Here is a 17924-nt window from a genome sequence, read left to right on the forward strand (position 1 = left end):
TGGATTAGCCTCTTTTAGGCAATGTGTTTGGCAGTTGTGCAACTAGGTGGTGGCCAACAAAGTGGGATGTGTGAGAAGTTTTGTTGCAATGCAGCAAAATTCGCCTGGAAGGTAGGGAATATGGGTTAATATAAAGCATGTGCTATGATGTGATTTCTTTGGTATTATGATTCCTACTCAACTAGTGTGAAACTTACAGGATTCAAGCTACTGTAAGACATGATGAATAGCTCAAAATGAGTCACAGTGGCCAGTATGAACTTCCATGCTAGTTGTTTTGAAACATCCCCTGTAGGACTATGAGTGTTTTGGAGTGATAAACTAAGAGTGTTACTTTAGACAAGAATGTTGACGGGCGATGTACTTCACTGGAACAGAGGGAGAATGAATAAAGTCAAGACCCCTTTTCCTGGGGTAACTGTTATGACTTAAAAAGAGACCACTAAGCTGAGCGACGTGAAGACTCTTGCCTGGAGAACCCGACGCCATGCAGCTGAGAGCCTTTCCCATTGCGGGGCACGGCAACTCCCCACTCACGCTTGTCCAAAGACCTGTTGCCAGACCAGAGATCACCGCCTCCTTCCTGGACTTTTCCAGGAGGGGTTTGTTACTCTCTCTTCTACTCTCACAACTCTGTGTTGAGTGCTTATTGTGTGTACTAAACTGAGTGATTCACTCACTCTTTGGTGTACCTCCAATCCTGTGTCACCTGCCCTCCTGCTGGGCCCTGCAAGAAGCAGCAAGTACATTCTCCACCCCAGCCTCTCTCTGTCTCTGTCTCTGTCTCCGTCTCACTCACCCTAACCTTCCACCTTAACTCTCTCTATCGTTCTCTCTCTCTCTCTAATTAACCCTCATAAAAGTAGAGGAAAACTGGAGAAACAAGTTCTTAAACCACAATTCAAGCTCCTTGACATCCCATCCCACAAAATCAACCCTTCCATGACTAGACAGATCATTGCTCCAACTTCTGTATCTATTCATCTGCTAAATGACGTCTTGAAAAATAGAAACAGAGGTTATAAAGGACAGTGACCTCAAAGGACACATTTATACCAATTCTTCACATTTCCATGTGGAGGGACTTCTGCTAGGGGAATATCTGTGACCTTGCTCTAGAACTGTCTACCTGCAGAGGGCAACCATTCTTCTAGTTCTATGTCATCTGTCACTTCGGGTGTGTGTGTGTAGGCATGTATTTGTATGTGAATAAAAAAGAGAGAGAGAGAGAGAGGGAGAGAATGAGTGAGAGAGAGGACAGGGTTGGGGGGAAGAGAGAGAGAGAGAGGTACCATGATTTTCCAGGTGTACCAGAGACAAGGCTGTCTGTTTGTTTAATTTGGGGAGGGGTGGGACTGGCCCCCTTGGTCCACAATATTCACCCATTTTCTCCAAATATTTTTATAAGTAAAAGAGACACTATTCTTAATGTGCCTGAACTCTGTGCCTATTTCTCAATAGGTTCCGAAATTATTTCTACCTTGCTTGGTACAAAATTCAAAAAATATCCCGGAATATGAAATGAAATATTAACATATGGAAAAAACACATGAAATCTCCAAGAATCCCAGAGGAATTAAGCACTTTATTCCTCTAGCCTCATTTTTTTTAAACTGTGTGCATTTGTTTGTGACTTTTTTTTTTAATAAACAGCAGTTGGATCATAGTGTTTAATTTTGTATCTTACAAAGTTTCCGAGAGACTTCATGAATTTTAGCTTACTGAAATTCTTCTGCAGTGGCCAAGTAAGTTCATGAAGTAATGTCATAAATCACTCCACATTTCTAGATATTTTTGGGTTAGGAAAATTGCACATGAGGGATAATACTTATTAATTTCATGTGGTTAAAATTCACGAACATTAAATCTGGTACATCACCTTCTTAGAACTCTCCACCTGCCAGCATCCCCCTCCTGATAAGAAAAGTGGCAGAGTCATTCTTTACACAAGCATCTATGGAATATCTAGAATATGCTTAGCATTGTGTTGGGCACTAGAGAAATGAAGATTAAAAGAAATGGTTTCTGTCCTCAAGGAATTCAATAAGTGTTCAATATGACAGATTAGTGATTTTATATAGTAAACTCATTAATGACACCTTTCTGTCTATCTCAATTGGTTTATGAGAGTTCATAGGACACACTCAACTAATGTTTGTTGATGATAAAATGTCATTTCAAACTTAGTCTTCATATATTTTATAAAATGGGCATATAAAATATTGTAATCTATGTGGGTATGTACATATATTGTAATCTATGTGGAAAACACAGATCTACTTATTTTAAATAATTATCTGCAGTAGGTGACAATTAACATTTAATGAGTTTTATGAATATAGAGTGGCAAGAAATGGAATCCCTCAAGGAAAATAGAATATTAAATTGTGAAATGACAAACTCTACTAGAGAAGAGGCAGAGTCTCCAAGGTAATTTAAGAATTTGTGGGAGACAGGACTATTCTACATCGTAAGCACTACCTAGTTTTGCTACTCAGGCAAAGTATGTGAAGCCACAAGAGTACAAGCATGCAAGGAAGGGGATTTTATTTCCACTTCCAAGTGACTTTTCAGAGTACACATGATGAGCTCAATATACTAGGTGACCATTCTTTAAGGCATACATTGGTCCTATACTTCCCTGAACTTGTAAAAGAGAAGATCATGGTCCCTAGGCAAGTACTAGAGACATGTATGTGTGGATGTATAAGTATGTATATATTTCTATATGTGTATATAAACAGAATTCATCAGCAAAAATACATGTGACATCTGGGACTTCCCTGGTGGCACAGTGGTTAAGAATCGCCTGCCAATGCAGGGAACATGGGTTCGATCCCTGGTCGGGAAGATCCCACATGCCGCGGAGCAACTAAGCCCGTGCTCCACAACTACTGCGCCTGTGCTCTAGAGCCCATGAGCCACAACTGCTGAGCCCACGTGCCACAACGAATGAAGCCCGCAGGCCCTAAAGCCTGTGCTCCACAACAAGAGAAGCCACCGCAAGGAGAAGCCCACACACCTCAATGAAGAGTAACCCCCACTCACTGCCACTAGAGAAAAGCCCGCGTGCAGCAATGAAGACCCAACAACGAAGACCCAACACAGACAAAATAAATAAATAAATAAACAAATTTATTTTAAAAAACCTCACGTGATTAAAAAAATAATACATGTGACATCAATCCTATCCATCCATCCATCCATCCATCCACTCAATTATCCACCTGCCTACCTACCTATCTATCCATTCATCTATATCTATCTGTATTTTTCCACATGAAGCATTCAAGTTAATAACTTGTTGAGTTCTAAAATTTTACTCTTATGGAGATAATTTTTAACACAACCCATTTTCTTTACCTGTAGATATTAATACCTCAGAGTTACAAAGCCCTTTGCTTTGCAAACATCTCACATACAGTATCTCATCTACTTTTTCTCCAAACCTCCAGAGGTGCTAAGATGAGGCTACCGATTTCAGTTGCAAATAGCAAGCCAAGACTTGAGTGAGATCACATGACTTTTCCGAAGGACACACAACCAGAAGAAGGTGCCCCCGGCGCCAGAATCTAGGGCAGAGGATTTCAAATCAAAGGCTCAGCAGGGAGTAAGGCCTCCAGAAAGGAGGTTAAGTTTTTGAACAGTTGTACCTGGGATGCAAATTTCACCCTTGCCTCAGGTAACTGGACTGCTCCCCAGCAGAGCTTCAACCTGGGGCAGGGATGCCCACTTGCAGGTTGTGGTGGGGACTGAAGTTAATTTGTGACAGTGCCCAGCTGAGTGCTTGGTCCTCTGTGGAAGCTGAATGCCCTGAGGCTGCTCCTTATTCTACAAAATCACGCACTTGATTTCTGTCTGCAAGTCAGCACGGGCACGGACACATCGGCTGTCCAATCACTGACTGCGTGATTTCTATGCGACTCACAGTCCGAGACCATCTCTCCTGTTTCACTGAGTGTTTCTGTTTCTCTCCATTATCAGATGACCTGCATTCACAGAATGCAGACTCATTTAAATACTACTGTGCAAAACACTGAATTTAGGAAGGAAACATTTTCTGCCAACAGCTGATATTATTCATTCTTAACAAATTTGTAAAAATTGACCTATGGTTTACTTAATCCATGCAATTATTCTCATATAAATTACCATGAATAAACAAGAACTAAATATGAATATTATTAAGATTAAGTAAACAGAGTCGAATGTCTAAAATTAGGGGAAAATAAAATTCATTAAAAATTAAATTCATAAGAAAGTCTTGGTTTTATATATATATATATATATATATATTTACTTAATTCTGAAATATTTCAATTTTGAAAGAAATAAGGCTCAATGAAGCCAAATATCACCAAATACTGATATGCACATAAATATATATTACGAAACATATGTATTTGTGTGTAATCAGTATTTATGTATATATATAGAATAACATGTATGTATATATATGAATGTACATACACACAATAATAGAAATAAGGGTCTGTGTAGCCAAATAATCATCAGTTTAATTACGGATTTGGTAAGTAAGCATATTAGACAGCATTTGGTTTTCAGATGTTTTTAAAACGTGCTTTTTGTTTTTCTGATAATCAAATACGTTTACTTCACTAAGAAGCGTTCTTATTGTACAAGCTACTTCTCCATCCACAAGCAAAAATGTTCTTTAGGATTTTTTTTTAAGAATCAGGCTTATTTGTGAGCAACTGTAAGAAGATGGAAAGAAAACATAAGCACAACAAAACTTCAAGGCTCTTAACTGAACAGCATCCCTGCCAACGTTGGGCTCTCCAGCGGCTCCAGCTTGTATTTTGTTCTGAACCCCGCGATGTTTGTTCACGCAGGAAGCTCTCTCGACTGCCAGGATGAATGACAACAGTCTCCGAAAATGACAATGACTTGCACTCGTAAAACACCAAGTGACACTTAACTGTGCTCGAAATATTCATTCGGCATACTCTGTGAATAATTCAATGATATGTGGGAGAAGAGGGGCTATTTGGGGAAATGTGTCCCATATAATGTTTTGCAAGCAGCTAATTTTCTCTGATACGATAACCCCTGTCTTTTTTTTTTTTTTTTTGGTGTCTTAATGTCAAAATGCAGTGAGAAATTTGATACCTACATGACACAGCTTTATCATTTCCCACCTACTAAAGTTCTAAAGAATTTAATTTTAAAATGTACGGTATTTTGAAATGTCTTGTGTGCTATGTAACACAGATTTGTGCCAATAATAATACATAGTTTAACTCTTATAGATAAGCCTGCGTAGCAGATTTTCTTCACGCCTTTCCCTCATTGGACAAGGAATCCATTCATTTAAATAGCAGGATCCAAGCAGGATCCATAAACCCCAACCCCTAGGAACAAAACTCTTTAGCACCGACTTATAAAAATTAGCTTTCTAGCAAAGCCTGTTTTCCTTCAGGCATTTTTTTTCCAGAGATTTTACTGATTTGATTGTATGGCAGAAGATTAAATTCTCACACAGCGATCATTAGCAAAAAATAAACAGAGCAAGTACTAAAGCTGGCTTTTGCACCTACTGAATGCTGCAAGTGTCTGTACTCATTTGATATGCATCTTGCAAAGCTCGGCTGTTCCCAGAAGGCCACTCCGTGAAGACTGAGCGAGCAGCGTCTGCTAGCGGTGCCTGCAAGTCACAGAAACAGAGAGCTTTACGACAGGGAGGCTGCGAGGAGACACAGAACTGGGAGGCGGGCTGAAAACCTGGGTTTGTACATTTTCTCGCTTTTAACAAACATGCATGTGACATGGTTACTTTGATCATTTTTTACAATGCATATTAGTCACACGGAGAAACCACTGCATCATCAAGATTTTCCAGGTCTCTTCGTTGTCTCCACTTAGGAAGCCCTTTACTAAAATTGTTTCATTAACTGCTTATTGGACAGATTGATTTTGGATATAGGACAAAGCATGGTGAGGAACACAGCATGCTGCTCTTGGTGGGTGGTCAACTTTGGAGGGTCATCCTACATTACCTGTGGCATTCAGTGGGCACTGATTGAAGGCCAAGTCTCCTGCTGGAGTCCTTTTCCACACCGTCGACATCAGGTAATCCTCTGGGCATATTTCATAAGGTGCTGCAATTCAGAACAGAGGGACTTGAATGCCGGTGGTGTTTATTTTTTAAATGTTGGCAATAAGCAATCCTGAAACGCACCTCAGTGACTGCAGAGAGTTTTCATTTCTTAAAAGTGTACTGTTTACTGAAATGTCAGAGATGTCTTCAGAAATAAAACACCACTAGCTTTCATTTCATTATCTACAAAATCCTCACAGAAATGTACTTTCTTTGGAAAGTGCTTACCGTGCAGGCTTTTTAAAAAGGTCATTTGGATTTGCCTATAAATTGAACATTATATTCAAGCATATACATAAAAATCTTTCCAGTATTCACCTATATTCATAAAGTTTGGGGATGTCATACAATAAAGTGATTTCTAATAAACTGAAAGCCATATCAGAATTGTTAACTGTAGGTGATACGAGTAAATAAAGGGCAAAAATACGTAACTTTTCATTTCTTCATATAAGTATGATGCCAATCATACTACATTATATAAAAATTAACAGATTTTACCTTTTAGCCTTATGCTTTTCAAAAGCTCCATTTGATTACTGAGGTGAGAAAGTTAAAGGGAATTGCAAGAATAATAGATGCACACCAGAAATATGTTCATGGAAAGCCAAAGAATTCATGAAAGAAGAAGGTCTGTCTGGGCTTCCCTGGTGGTGCAGTGGTGGAGAGTCCGCCTGCCGATGCAGGGGACACGGGTTCATGCCCCGGTCTGGGAAGATCCCACATGCCGCGGAGCGGCTGGGCCCGTGAGCCATGGCCGCTGAGCCTGCGCGTCCAGAGCCTGTGCTCCGCAACGGGAGAGGCCACAGCAGTGAGAGGCCCGCGTACCGCAAAAAAAAAAAAAAAAAAAGTCTGTCTATGTTGCATCAAACCTGAAGGAACACATTAGTCCTTTCTCCAGACAGAACTTCTGTTGTGCTTTCACACAGAACTGCCATTTATATGTTCTGATATTTGTCCTCACAACTTGCCCGAGATAAGTTGGGTCCTCTCATCTCTGTATCTTGCACTTAAAGGTGTGTCTGGCACACAGAAGTTGTTCAAAGTTGAGTGAATACATGAATGACTATATGGCTATACAAATACCTTTAGTAAGTAAACAAGGACCTACAAAATAACAAGTATCTAATATATACAGGAGTGTGATGTCCAGGGAGCAATTTCTTCCTTTGGGGACAACATACTATTTAACCCATGCTAGTCTAATTCTACTGAAACTAATTCTACTTCAGAATGTATGACCTCATTAGGACCCATTACAGTTGTTAGCAGGTGAAGAATGCAGCTTGAGACATTGCCATCTTGAAATAATATTCACTTTATGATTACCTGAAATAAGATGAGTGGTTGAAACTCGTGGGCATTCAGAACTGAGAGTGGCACTGAAGATCACCTAATCCACTTCCTTCTTCTTTACCAATGGGGGCACCAGGGCCCCCAAAGAAGAGGCTTGTCTAAGGCAATGGAGCTGGTGGAGGTATCAGCAGAACTGGATTCTAGAACCCTGACTCCTGCACACTCTCTTCGCTACGTTCACCGTCTTCATAAATATCCCCTCCTCACCCACCAGTGATCTCCTACTGGCCAAACCCAACACGCTCACCTCGGTCATCACTCACTAAACCTTCCCAGCAGTACTTTTTTTTTTTTTTTTTGCGGTGCACCGGCCTCTCACTGTTGTGGCCTCCCCCGTTGCGGAGCACAGACTCTGGACACGCAGGCTCAGTGACCATGGCTCACGGCCCCAGCTGCTCCGCGGCATGTGGGATCCTCCTGGACCGGGGCATGAACCCACGTCCCCTGCATCAGCAGGCGGACTCCCAACCACTGCGCCACCAGGGAAGCCCCCTGCAGTACTTTTTATATTGACTTCCCCCTCCTCCTTGGAAATCCTTTCTTTAGGGTCTTAGAAATCTCTTCTCTCTCAGGCCTCCACCAAGCACTTGGACCATTCTTTCTCCCTATCTCATTCCCTGCATCCTTTGCAGAATCATCCACCCCTTACATTTTCCTTATGTTAAATGCTTTCCTTAGATAATTTCAAACCTTTAATAACAGTAATAGCATTGAGCCCTTATTAGCAGTCTTACATGAATGGGCTCATTTAATTTTCCCCAACAACTTTATAAGTCAGACACTATTAGCCCCATTTATCAAAAGGGAAAACAGGCAGGCACAGAGTGGTGAATTGATATATTTTTTCGGATTCCAAATATATAAAATTTTAATTTATATTAAAAGGCAGGGTGTAAAGTGCTACAATTCTCCAGCAACTTCCTTCTTTTATGCCACATCAAAAAAGTAATCTCCAAAATGAAGAGTAATCCCATAACTTGCTGCATAAAATTTTCCATGTTTCTCCAGTTATCTGACAGGATAAAGAGGCCTGTGCTCGCTGTGATGAAATGGTCCTTCCAGCAAGCCTTAACCTCGCTCTCCAATTATGATTCACATTTATTGTCCCATGGACCAGCCACACAAAACTAACTGTCATCCTCCAGATACCCCATACCAATTTACACTTCCCTAACTTTGCAAAAGCTATATCCTCTACTTAAAATACTCTCTCCCCTCCTTGTTTTTCTGTTTGTTTGCTTGTTGTTAGTAATATTCCTGTATATCATTAAAACACATCTTAACTGGTGTATTCTCTGGGGGACCTCCCTCGGTACCTCAGTCATTGAATATACAAGTATTATATTTCTTCTCACAATGGATGGAAAACATCTGGTTACAGTGTGAACCTCCTCAATTCCTAAATTTTGCCCTTTAGGAGACCAATTATGTTTTACTTTATTTCTCTTTAATCTGCTGTAAGGAACTGCTAAGCTGTCTAGCACATAGTAGGTGTTCAGAACATGCTTGTGGAGTACATCAGTTCTACTGAGGAAACAATATAATAGACTAGCCCATCCAGTAGAACTTTCTGCCGTGACGGAAGTGGGAATTTCACTGTCCAATACGGTGGCGTCTAGTCAATGTGGCAATCGAGCACTTGAAATGTGGCAAGCAAGACTGAGAACTGAGTTTTAAAGATATCTATTTGAATTAATGTAAGTTGAAATTTTAAAAGCTACCCCACTGGACAACAATAGAACAGATGATAATTGTGTTTCTGTAAATGTCAACCAAAACTATCACAGAATATGAAAAGGAAACTTATAATACATGTTAAAACTCACAAAATGCATCATGCATAGTTTATTCCATAGTTGAATTCTATAAAATTAATTAATCTGATATAATTCTATAGAATTAATTAATTAATTAACCTGATGTTACTATGACACTTGAGTATTCTTTTTGTTTATCTATATCCAACTTCTGCTCATGGTTTCCCTCATTAACTTTTCCTTTGTAATCTTTCACTTCACTTGTACTTTTTTTCTGTTTTCAAACAATTTCTTCAGTTCCATTGATGTTGAAGTACATTTTGTAAAACTTGTTGCTATAGCTATCGGGTTTTTTTTTTTTTTTCTGATTCAGGCTTGACATAAGCCAATGAAGGAGAAATTTGCACCCGGAGGTCTTCATTTCCATGTATGTTTTCAGAAAGCTTTCTACACGTATTGTTCTGGGTTTTTTTCGTTATCCATTCATCTGTTTTTGTGGGGGTTTTTGGAATTCTTTTCTTTTGTTTTGAATTTTATTTTATTTATTTTTTTATACAGCAGGTTCTTATTAGTTATCCATTTTATACATATTAGTGTATACATGGCGATCCCAGTCTCCAAATTCATCACCCCCCCCCCCCACCTTGGACACGTATTGTTATTCCCACAAGAGCACCCTGCCCCCGCCGACCTTAGGGTCAGAAAACCTGGTAATTGCAACCGTTCACCACTAGATGGCACGGGTGAGCCAACAGGGTGAGCTGTTTACCGGGCCCACACCTGGAACTGATGAGGTTCAAAATCACGGCAGGATACGGGTGATCGCTCCACTGTTATTTAAAGGTATACCACGTGGGGGAGGGTTCTTCTTTCCATGTAAGTACAACGCTGAGCCATGAAAGGAGCGTCAGCTACAAGGCGCCTCAGTCTGGCCCCTTCCTCAGCTCCCCCCGTCCACTCTCACTGCCTCCCGAGGGCTTCTCCAACTCCAGGAGGACCCTCACCCCACAGCCTGTGCACCTGTTCTTTCTGCCCAGGACACGCCTCCCCCTTCCCTCCCTAAACCTCCTCGTGGCTCCTGTCTGCTGCCCTCAAGCTCTTCTGGAATCCCGCCTTCTCACCCCATCCCTTCCTCTGCCCGGCTGTTCTCCAAGACACCCCTCACCGTCCACTGCTACACGGTGTCCTCCCTTATTTATTAGTAGTAGTATTATTAGCCTCCTGCTAGAATGTGAGCGCCATGAAGACGGGGCTTTTTCTGTTTTGTTTCGTTCTTAACGGCACATAGCACTTATAGGTCCTGGTAAATGATAGTGGGAACTATAGACACACATGTACTTTTAACCAAAAACTACCAAATACGTTCAGAAGATCTATTTTTCCAGTACGCCAGTGCTTAAGATGACAGAGAATGAGGATGATTTTGCAAAGTACTGAGGACTGTGTGTGTGTGTGTGTGTGTGTGTGTGTGTGTGTGAGAAATAGGCCAGCAGTAGGTAGTCATTTTCATTTAAGAGTAGTAAGACAGAGAAGTTAGCTACAATAGGTTTCCTAAAAATTAGCCAAAATGGGTTTCCATGGTACTGGATATTTACAAAAGTTGACCTTGTAGGGCTGTGCCTGACTTGGTAAGCGTCCAGGAGACCCTGTTCAGAAGCCCCTGATATGAACTGCATACATCCTAACTGGTCAAGGAAGAAGCTGATTCAACAGTTATTTTTCCAACCACACCACTCAAGTAAGTATTAGTTCCCATTTACCTGGTGACAATCAATGTGAGGTACTTTAACCAGACCAAAAAAAAAAAAAATCACAGTAATTGTTTTAAACCTAGAGAAGTCAGCAAACTTTGTTTTCTCCTCTAAATGCATGAAACTCTGGATTCGTCATGCTTCTTGTAGATAGAAACTCAGTACACAAATGATAAGAAGGGAAGATGACAGAGGAATCAGAGGTTCAAAGTTGCAAATCGGTTCAGGATTTTCAGCTTTTTAGAAGGAATGTCAAATCCTGCAGCTGCTTTAAATATTTCATCAAAGGTGATTTGGCATCTTTGAAGATTAAATCTTAAAAAAAAATTAGTTCAGAAAATAGGTCTATTTCTGCTCATATCCAAAGCAAAAGAGTCTAGATATTAAAATGACAATTTATTTTCTTCCATCTCAGGTTTATGAAGTCCCCAGGGGTGAGAAACTTCCTGGGGTCTTCTCAGTGGCAGGAATGGAACTCATTCATCCTACAAATACTTGGGCTCCTATCATGTGCCAGTCTCCTTGGGAAGTAGTGCACAAAAAAGGACTAGACAGAGCCTCTCAACTCCAAGATGTCGAGGGCCACAGAAGTAGAGACATTACAGTGCCGTCAGCCTTCCACTATGATCAGAGGAGTCCCAGTTGCTCTAGGGGTACTTTAGGGGCGAGCAGACCAGCAGAGGATTTCCAGAAGGATGTCCAAGTTGAGATATGAAGGACAAGGGGGGAGTCAACCAACAAGGATGGGCAACTGTGCCACACGTGGCAAGACCCGGGGCAAGGAGAGCCTGGTCCATCCAAGGCATTGGGAACATCTCCCCTGGGAGAGCTGAGGCTGGACAGAGGTGGGTCACTGCAGGAGGAGGAGGGGGTGAGGGTGACGATGTAAACTAGGGGTGTGAACTTAAGGGTGAGGGACATAGATGCCATGTTTTGAATGCTGTCCTGGCAGTTTGGAGAGTGGGTTGCAGGCGAGTGAGATGGACGTCAAGGAGGCCTGTGATGATCAAAAGGGTGTAACTGGGGAAGAAGGGCTGTGGAGTCACAGGAAGTGGCTGCAGGAAGTGGGTGGATTCCAAACGTGTTTAGGAGGAGGGATGGGCTCAGCTCCAGGGCAGGTGTAGGAGGTGAGGACAAGAGAGGGAGTAAAGATGAAACTCAGGTATCCAGGCAGAGAGTCTGGTGTGCTCTACCCTGAGTGACAGCACATGGGGAGAATATGGCTTGGGAGAGAAGATGCTGAAAACAGTTCTGAGCGTGAGCTATCTGAGCGCATCCTGGTATCAAAACGCTGGCTGGTGTATGGCACGAAAGTGCAGGAGAGAAGCAAAAGCTAGAGATAGAGATTTGTGTTAATGTTGTTTTTGGTTTTTTTTCTGTTTAATGCTACCTGCGTGCACTTTGTAAATTAGAAAATGCATAATTAGCTCAGGCCATGCTGCTGTGCTCAAAATAAAAACGTATTATTGTGTAGCAATATGAAGCACTTGTTTTTTTATGCCTCAGCAAAATGGAACCACGACTCTGTTCATCAGCTGAAAGATCCCACTGTTTGCTCTCACTAGTGCAAAGATATAAAAACCCATCTGTAAGATACAACTGTAGTTGAAGGCACAAGTATGCAGTTAGCGTGCACCCTTAAAACAAGGTGGCAATTACCTAGTGATTAGCTATTAATCTGTCTATTCAAACTGATTTTCTGTCTCTTAAAAATAGCAAAAATTATACAGGGCTTAAATTAATTTGATGTGGAAAATTAGTTTTCACCACTTATGCTAGAATTTCAGCATTAAAGAGAAATTGATTCCAAACTGTAGAGGTGCAGGCAGAAAAAGAAAAGAAAAAAATATGCACGATGCGTGACCCCGTATTTCAAATTTCACTTGCTGCCAATTCATTAATTCTTATGTTTTGGGAACTCCCTGTGCTGGGGGGGACAGAGGTAAATAAGACAGATTCAGCCTCTGTGCTCACACAGTGTACAGCTCTAATTCAGCAGTGGAGCTTACACATGTGAAGACTTCATGCAGCTACTAATAAGGCTGAAGGGAAAAAGAGGAGTGTTCATCAGATGTGTTTTGTAATAGCCTTCCTTCTATAGAGAAGGATCGTTATCAGTATCAAGTTGCTACACCGTTACAACAGCAATATTTACACATACTATGAATTAGGCAATCTTCTAAGCGCATTAAATATTTTCATTCAAATAATTGTCATAACCTTTAAAGTGGATGCAGTTATTGTCATCCCTGTAAACATGGGCAAAACAAGGCAGAGAGAGATCCCTCAGTGAGGGGGTGGTGGACCTCAGTCCATCAAACAGCTCTCTCGGCCCATTTTCAGAGAATGTTACACCATCTCTAAGCATTGTTGCACTAAAATAAGTACATAAGTATTTTGCAAAAATTTGTTTCTAAGTCTGGAAGTCAGCAAACCACGAACTTTGAATTCCCTAGCGAACAGTGTGCATTTCAGGTTGCCTGTTTGAGCACTTGGTCTGACAATGTGTTATACATAACACACACCCCAAAATTCTGAATTAGTATTTTTTAAATTCTATATTTCAACTTAGACAAGGTCGCCCTACTTCCAACTTGTTAGCAAAGTTAGATAATAATTTAAAAGATAGCTAACTTTAACTGTGGGGAATAACTCTTAAGTAACTATCCTTGCATGAGACAAAGTTTTACACTGGAGCACCCGTGAGGTTTGTGCTGTGCTTACTTGCCTTTTTACATCATTTTAGGAACTGCTGAGGAAAACAGCGCTCCACAGCCTTCCCCAGGTCACGGCGGATGGAACAGATGATAACATGTGGAGGCACATTAGGGTGATGGGCAAGGCTACTTCAGGCTCAAGGCCATGAGCCACGGCCTCCTGTCTTGTGAGCTGCCTTAAGGCCTTAAGAATCCCTCTTTGGGGGCTTCCCTGGTGGCGCAGTGGTTGAGAGTCCGCCTGCTGAGGCAGCGGACACGGGTTCGTGCCCCGGTCCGGGAGGATCCCACATGCCGTGGAGCGGCTGGGCCCGTGAGCCATGACCGCTGAGCTTGTGCGTCTGGAGCCTGTGCTCCGCAACGGGAGAGGCCACAGCAGTGAGAGGCCCGCGTACCGCAAAAAAAAAAAAAAAAAGAATCCCTATTTGGGCAAACCTGGGACCCATGCTAGGCCGACAAAATGGTTCCGAGGCCACCTTGAGGAACTCTGGCCTAAAAGAATAAGCTGGGCTGAGATTTGGGGAAACTGAGTAACTTGCTATACAGAAACTTACATATTTTTTTACCCCCAACATCTCGATGATTTATTTCTAAAGAAGGAAGGATCGTGCCACAAATTCTTACTACAAAATAAAAATAGTAGATGTGCTAAAAATGTCTATTCAAATTCTAAGTAAGTAATCTAACAGCATTTTGAAAGAGTAAAGTAAGATTATAAAATGTGTTACTATCATAGTCATTTTGAAGTGTATTCACATGCTTTTGCACAGATGATTTCATTAGTCCAGTTATAGATTTTATGATATGGAATAAATACATTCAAAAGAGCATATATCTAAGGACCTGCTACAGTCAATGCAGAGTAGGGGATTTGGAAGGTGAAAATATATAGCTCATTTGCAATAAGCTGGAATTCTAGCTAAGAGGTATATAAATATATATATATAATAAAATATAATAGCAATATATAATAAGGGAAGCACAAAGCAAGTTTATAAGGGTTCAGAAAAGAAAGAGCACCCATGCAATTGTGGAAGAAAGAATGCTTAAGTGAGAAGACAACTTCTAATGGCTTGGGCTCCCAAGATGCTCCTATTTCAGTAGGTGAAGATGAGGGCCCAGGACACTAGGGGAGTCCAGGTGAATAGGAGGGCAAGCAACAGAGAAAGGACAGACTACGTGCCTCTCGAGCCAGGAACCAGACTGCGTCTGCTTGGTTGCTTTACATACAAAGATTTGCCGTATGTACAAAAGAGCCACTGATGAGGACACTCCTGTACCCCGGATGTCAGTATGCACGGAATCGGGCAGGGAACCAGAAGCCACAGAACTTTTTTAATGAGCGAGTCACATGACTAAGGCCATGGATAGGGGAGAATCATCAGATAAGAACCTATGTGGAAGAGGTTAGGTAATGGGGTTGATGTCATAATATGGGTAATGGACATAGGAGACCTGCACTGCACTTTAATCACTCTAATCTAAAGTATTCTATCACTGCATCCTTGAAACAATCCCCTGGGCATGTATCATTATCTCATTTAACGTATGAGGACAGAGGCCCAAGCCAACCTTGGTTTGACCACACTCCCCAGACTCTTTCCGCTGGAAGGCAGTGTCCGGGGGAGGAGAAAGCAGGGCCCCAGGAGGAAAGACTTGACCCAGGTGGACTCCCCCACTAGGAAAGAGGTTGGAAAGAAGGAGGGAGAACTTCAGACAGAAAAGCTCCCCTGGGGGCATAAGGGTCTCATTTGATACCCCAGTTGGAAAGGTCTGTTAGGTGACAGTTCTCACACCCGTGACAGCTGGAGAGAGAGAGAAAGCAACCAAAGCGCCAGGGGCAGGATCTCAGGGCCATTCACGTGTCAGGACGTGTGAGGGGAGGAAACTAAGTGGGGATGAGAACTGTCAAGGGCTAACGTTCAGGTTTAGTGTCTTGGGAGACCTTCAACCCAAAAAGGAGTTTACTAATTGCATTAATGTTCGTTTTATTCATTAAAAATCATTAAGTGGTTCTTAAGATATGCTTATTTTTACTGTCAAAACAATGTGGACTGAAAGGAAGAAATAAAAAAGGTAAAACGTGCTGATTAAATTTTCTGTTTCCATTTGCGAATGATCGGCGTGTTGCCAAATATTTCTAAACGGGTCAAGGTAGAGTAATATAGGATTACAACAAACTGCTTGCTAAGTTTTTGCTGTGCAGAAGCTGTGACAGTTTTCTCCCAGCTTCATCTGATGAGCAATCTGATAAGGCAAATTATGCTAATAATTATTTCCATAGCAACAGGTTTGAATAGCAGGCCTAGAGTACTCTCTGGCATATATACTGATTATGACAGAGCCCAGCGGTTCTCCCTTAATTCTGCCTCTAATACTGAATCGATTTGCTGTAGAATCTCGGACAGGCGCAGGTCAGGAAACCCCAACTTTTCGGGAGGATGGGAAGCTTCCCTGGAGATTGCTTAAACACCAGGTGGCCTCTCTCCCTATGGGGTACCTTCAAGTTCTACTTTATTTCCCTACTTTTTAGAATGTATCTGAGGTGACTTAGCAAGAAAAAAGTAGGCCATTGCAGAGGAGAACAGTCAGTCCCTAGTGCCAGTCCAGTACTGCCACCACTGGACTCAGCGGTTGGTTTCAGGTGAACGGCTGGTATGAACTGTGTGGGTGTGACATTACTTGCCATGTCCAGAAATGTGCAGTGAAACACTTGCCTTAACCTTTTGAAACTGAACAGGTAATAATATAGCTCCTTACGGGGTATACACATAACATCCGACAGCAAAAATAATAGCAATTCTAATGAAATAGGAGCTTTTTTAAAGTACTAGTAGTGATTAGTCTTGTGGTCTGGAATCAAAGAGGTAAAGCAGGTGCCAACTTGTATGTGAATATTTCAATAGAGACTAGTATGCTGGGTTTTTTTTTTTTTTAATTTATTTATGGCTGTGCTGCATCTTTGTTGCTGCGCGCAGGCTTTCTCTAGTTGTGCTGAGCGGGGGCTACTCTTTGTGGTGGTACACGGGCATCTCATTGCAGTGGCTTCTCTTCGTTGCAGACCACGGGCTCTAGGAGCTCGGGCTTCAGTAGTTGTGGCATGCGGGCTCAGCAGTTGTGGCTCGCGGACTCTACAGCGCAGGCTCAGCAGCCATGGCTCACGGGCTTAGTTGCTCCACGGCATGTGGGATCTTCCCGGACCAGGGCTCGAACCCGTGTCCCCTGAATTGGCAGGCGGATTCTTAACCACTGCGCCACCAGGGATGCCCAGTATGCTTTTTTTTCTCTTTAAAGTATGTAAATTTTACACTTACATATTTGGGTTTCCAAGAATGATTACATTTAACCCTAAAATACGGTGGTCCACACAATTTAGAAGTCTAACTTTTTTTTTTTTTTTTTTTTTTGCGGTATGCGAGCCTCTCACTGTTGTGGCCTCTCCCATTGCGGAGCACAGGCTCCGGACGCGCAGGCTCAGAGGCCATGGCTCACGGGCCCAGCCTCTCCGCGGCATGTGGGATCCTCCCAGACCGGGGCACGAACCCGTATCCCCTGCATCGGCAGGCGGACTCTCAACCATTGTGCCACCAGGGAAGCCAGAAGTCTAACTTTTTAACTTGTCTCTAACAGAGACAAAATATTTATATTGATAGTGATTAATTAATTCCCCACTCCTCCAACTGGGAGCTGAGAACTTTAAGTCGATGTGAGCTCAGACCCCATCCTCCGCCCTGACACCCAGCCCGGATATTATCCACCTGTGTGTGTGTACAGTAGCTCAGAGCCTTGGGGGACGGAGCAGTGAAAGCACACTCCTGCTACAGAAGATCTGTGTCCTGGTGGGGCAGAGCCTCACATCAGACAGGTCCCAGTGACACCCCTCCAGCTCCCCACAAAACAGGAGTACTAGTGCTGTACAACTGAGCAGCTCTGCCTAAACCACCCTACTTTGTCTACAGCGGCTAGTTAATTGCCCTATTTTTCTGTTTTATTTTGGTTGAAACAAGAGTTGGGTAGGGAGACTTGAAATGCATGGTCTGTATTTTCATTATGAACTGATTCCAGAAACAATCCCTCCTTATTTATGTGTGAAGAAGTGTGAATAAGACAAAATTCTGCAGCCTTATTCAGATGATACCTCAACTTTCAACAGTGGAGCTGAGGTGGAGAACTGTTTTCCACTCTTTGTGAGTTTTATCACTAATATTTATTTAGTTAGTTAGTTACT

General features: G+C 42.1%; 1 protein-coding gene across 2 annotated transcripts in view; it reads right to left on the reverse strand.

Annotated features, from left to right (window-relative positions):
- Positions 1–17924, reverse strand: part of ADGRB3 (adhesion G protein-coupled receptor B3) — a 798133-nt gene that overhangs the window by 430672 nt on the left and 349537 nt on the right. For both annotated transcript variants that reach the window (XM_027093283.1, XM_027093293.1), the window contains 2 exons: positions 6018–6119; positions 5559–5665 (listed from right to left, as the gene is read on the reverse strand). In XM_027093283.1, coding sequence (XP_026949084.1) covers positions 5559–5665; positions 6018–6119 — 209 coding nt within the window. The remainder of the gene's footprint in view (positions 1–5558; positions 5666–6017; positions 6120–17924) is intronic.

The sequence above is a fragment of the Aethalodelphis obliquidens genome, unplaced genomic scaffold (assembly GCF_003676395.1).
Source record: "Aethalodelphis obliquidens isolate GAN/ISIS:26980383/991018 unplaced genomic scaffold, ASM367639v1 scaffold3, whole genome shotgun sequence".
NCBI classification, from domain to species: domain Eukaryota; kingdom Metazoa; phylum Chordata; class Mammalia; order Artiodactyla; family Delphinidae; genus Aethalodelphis; species Aethalodelphis obliquidens.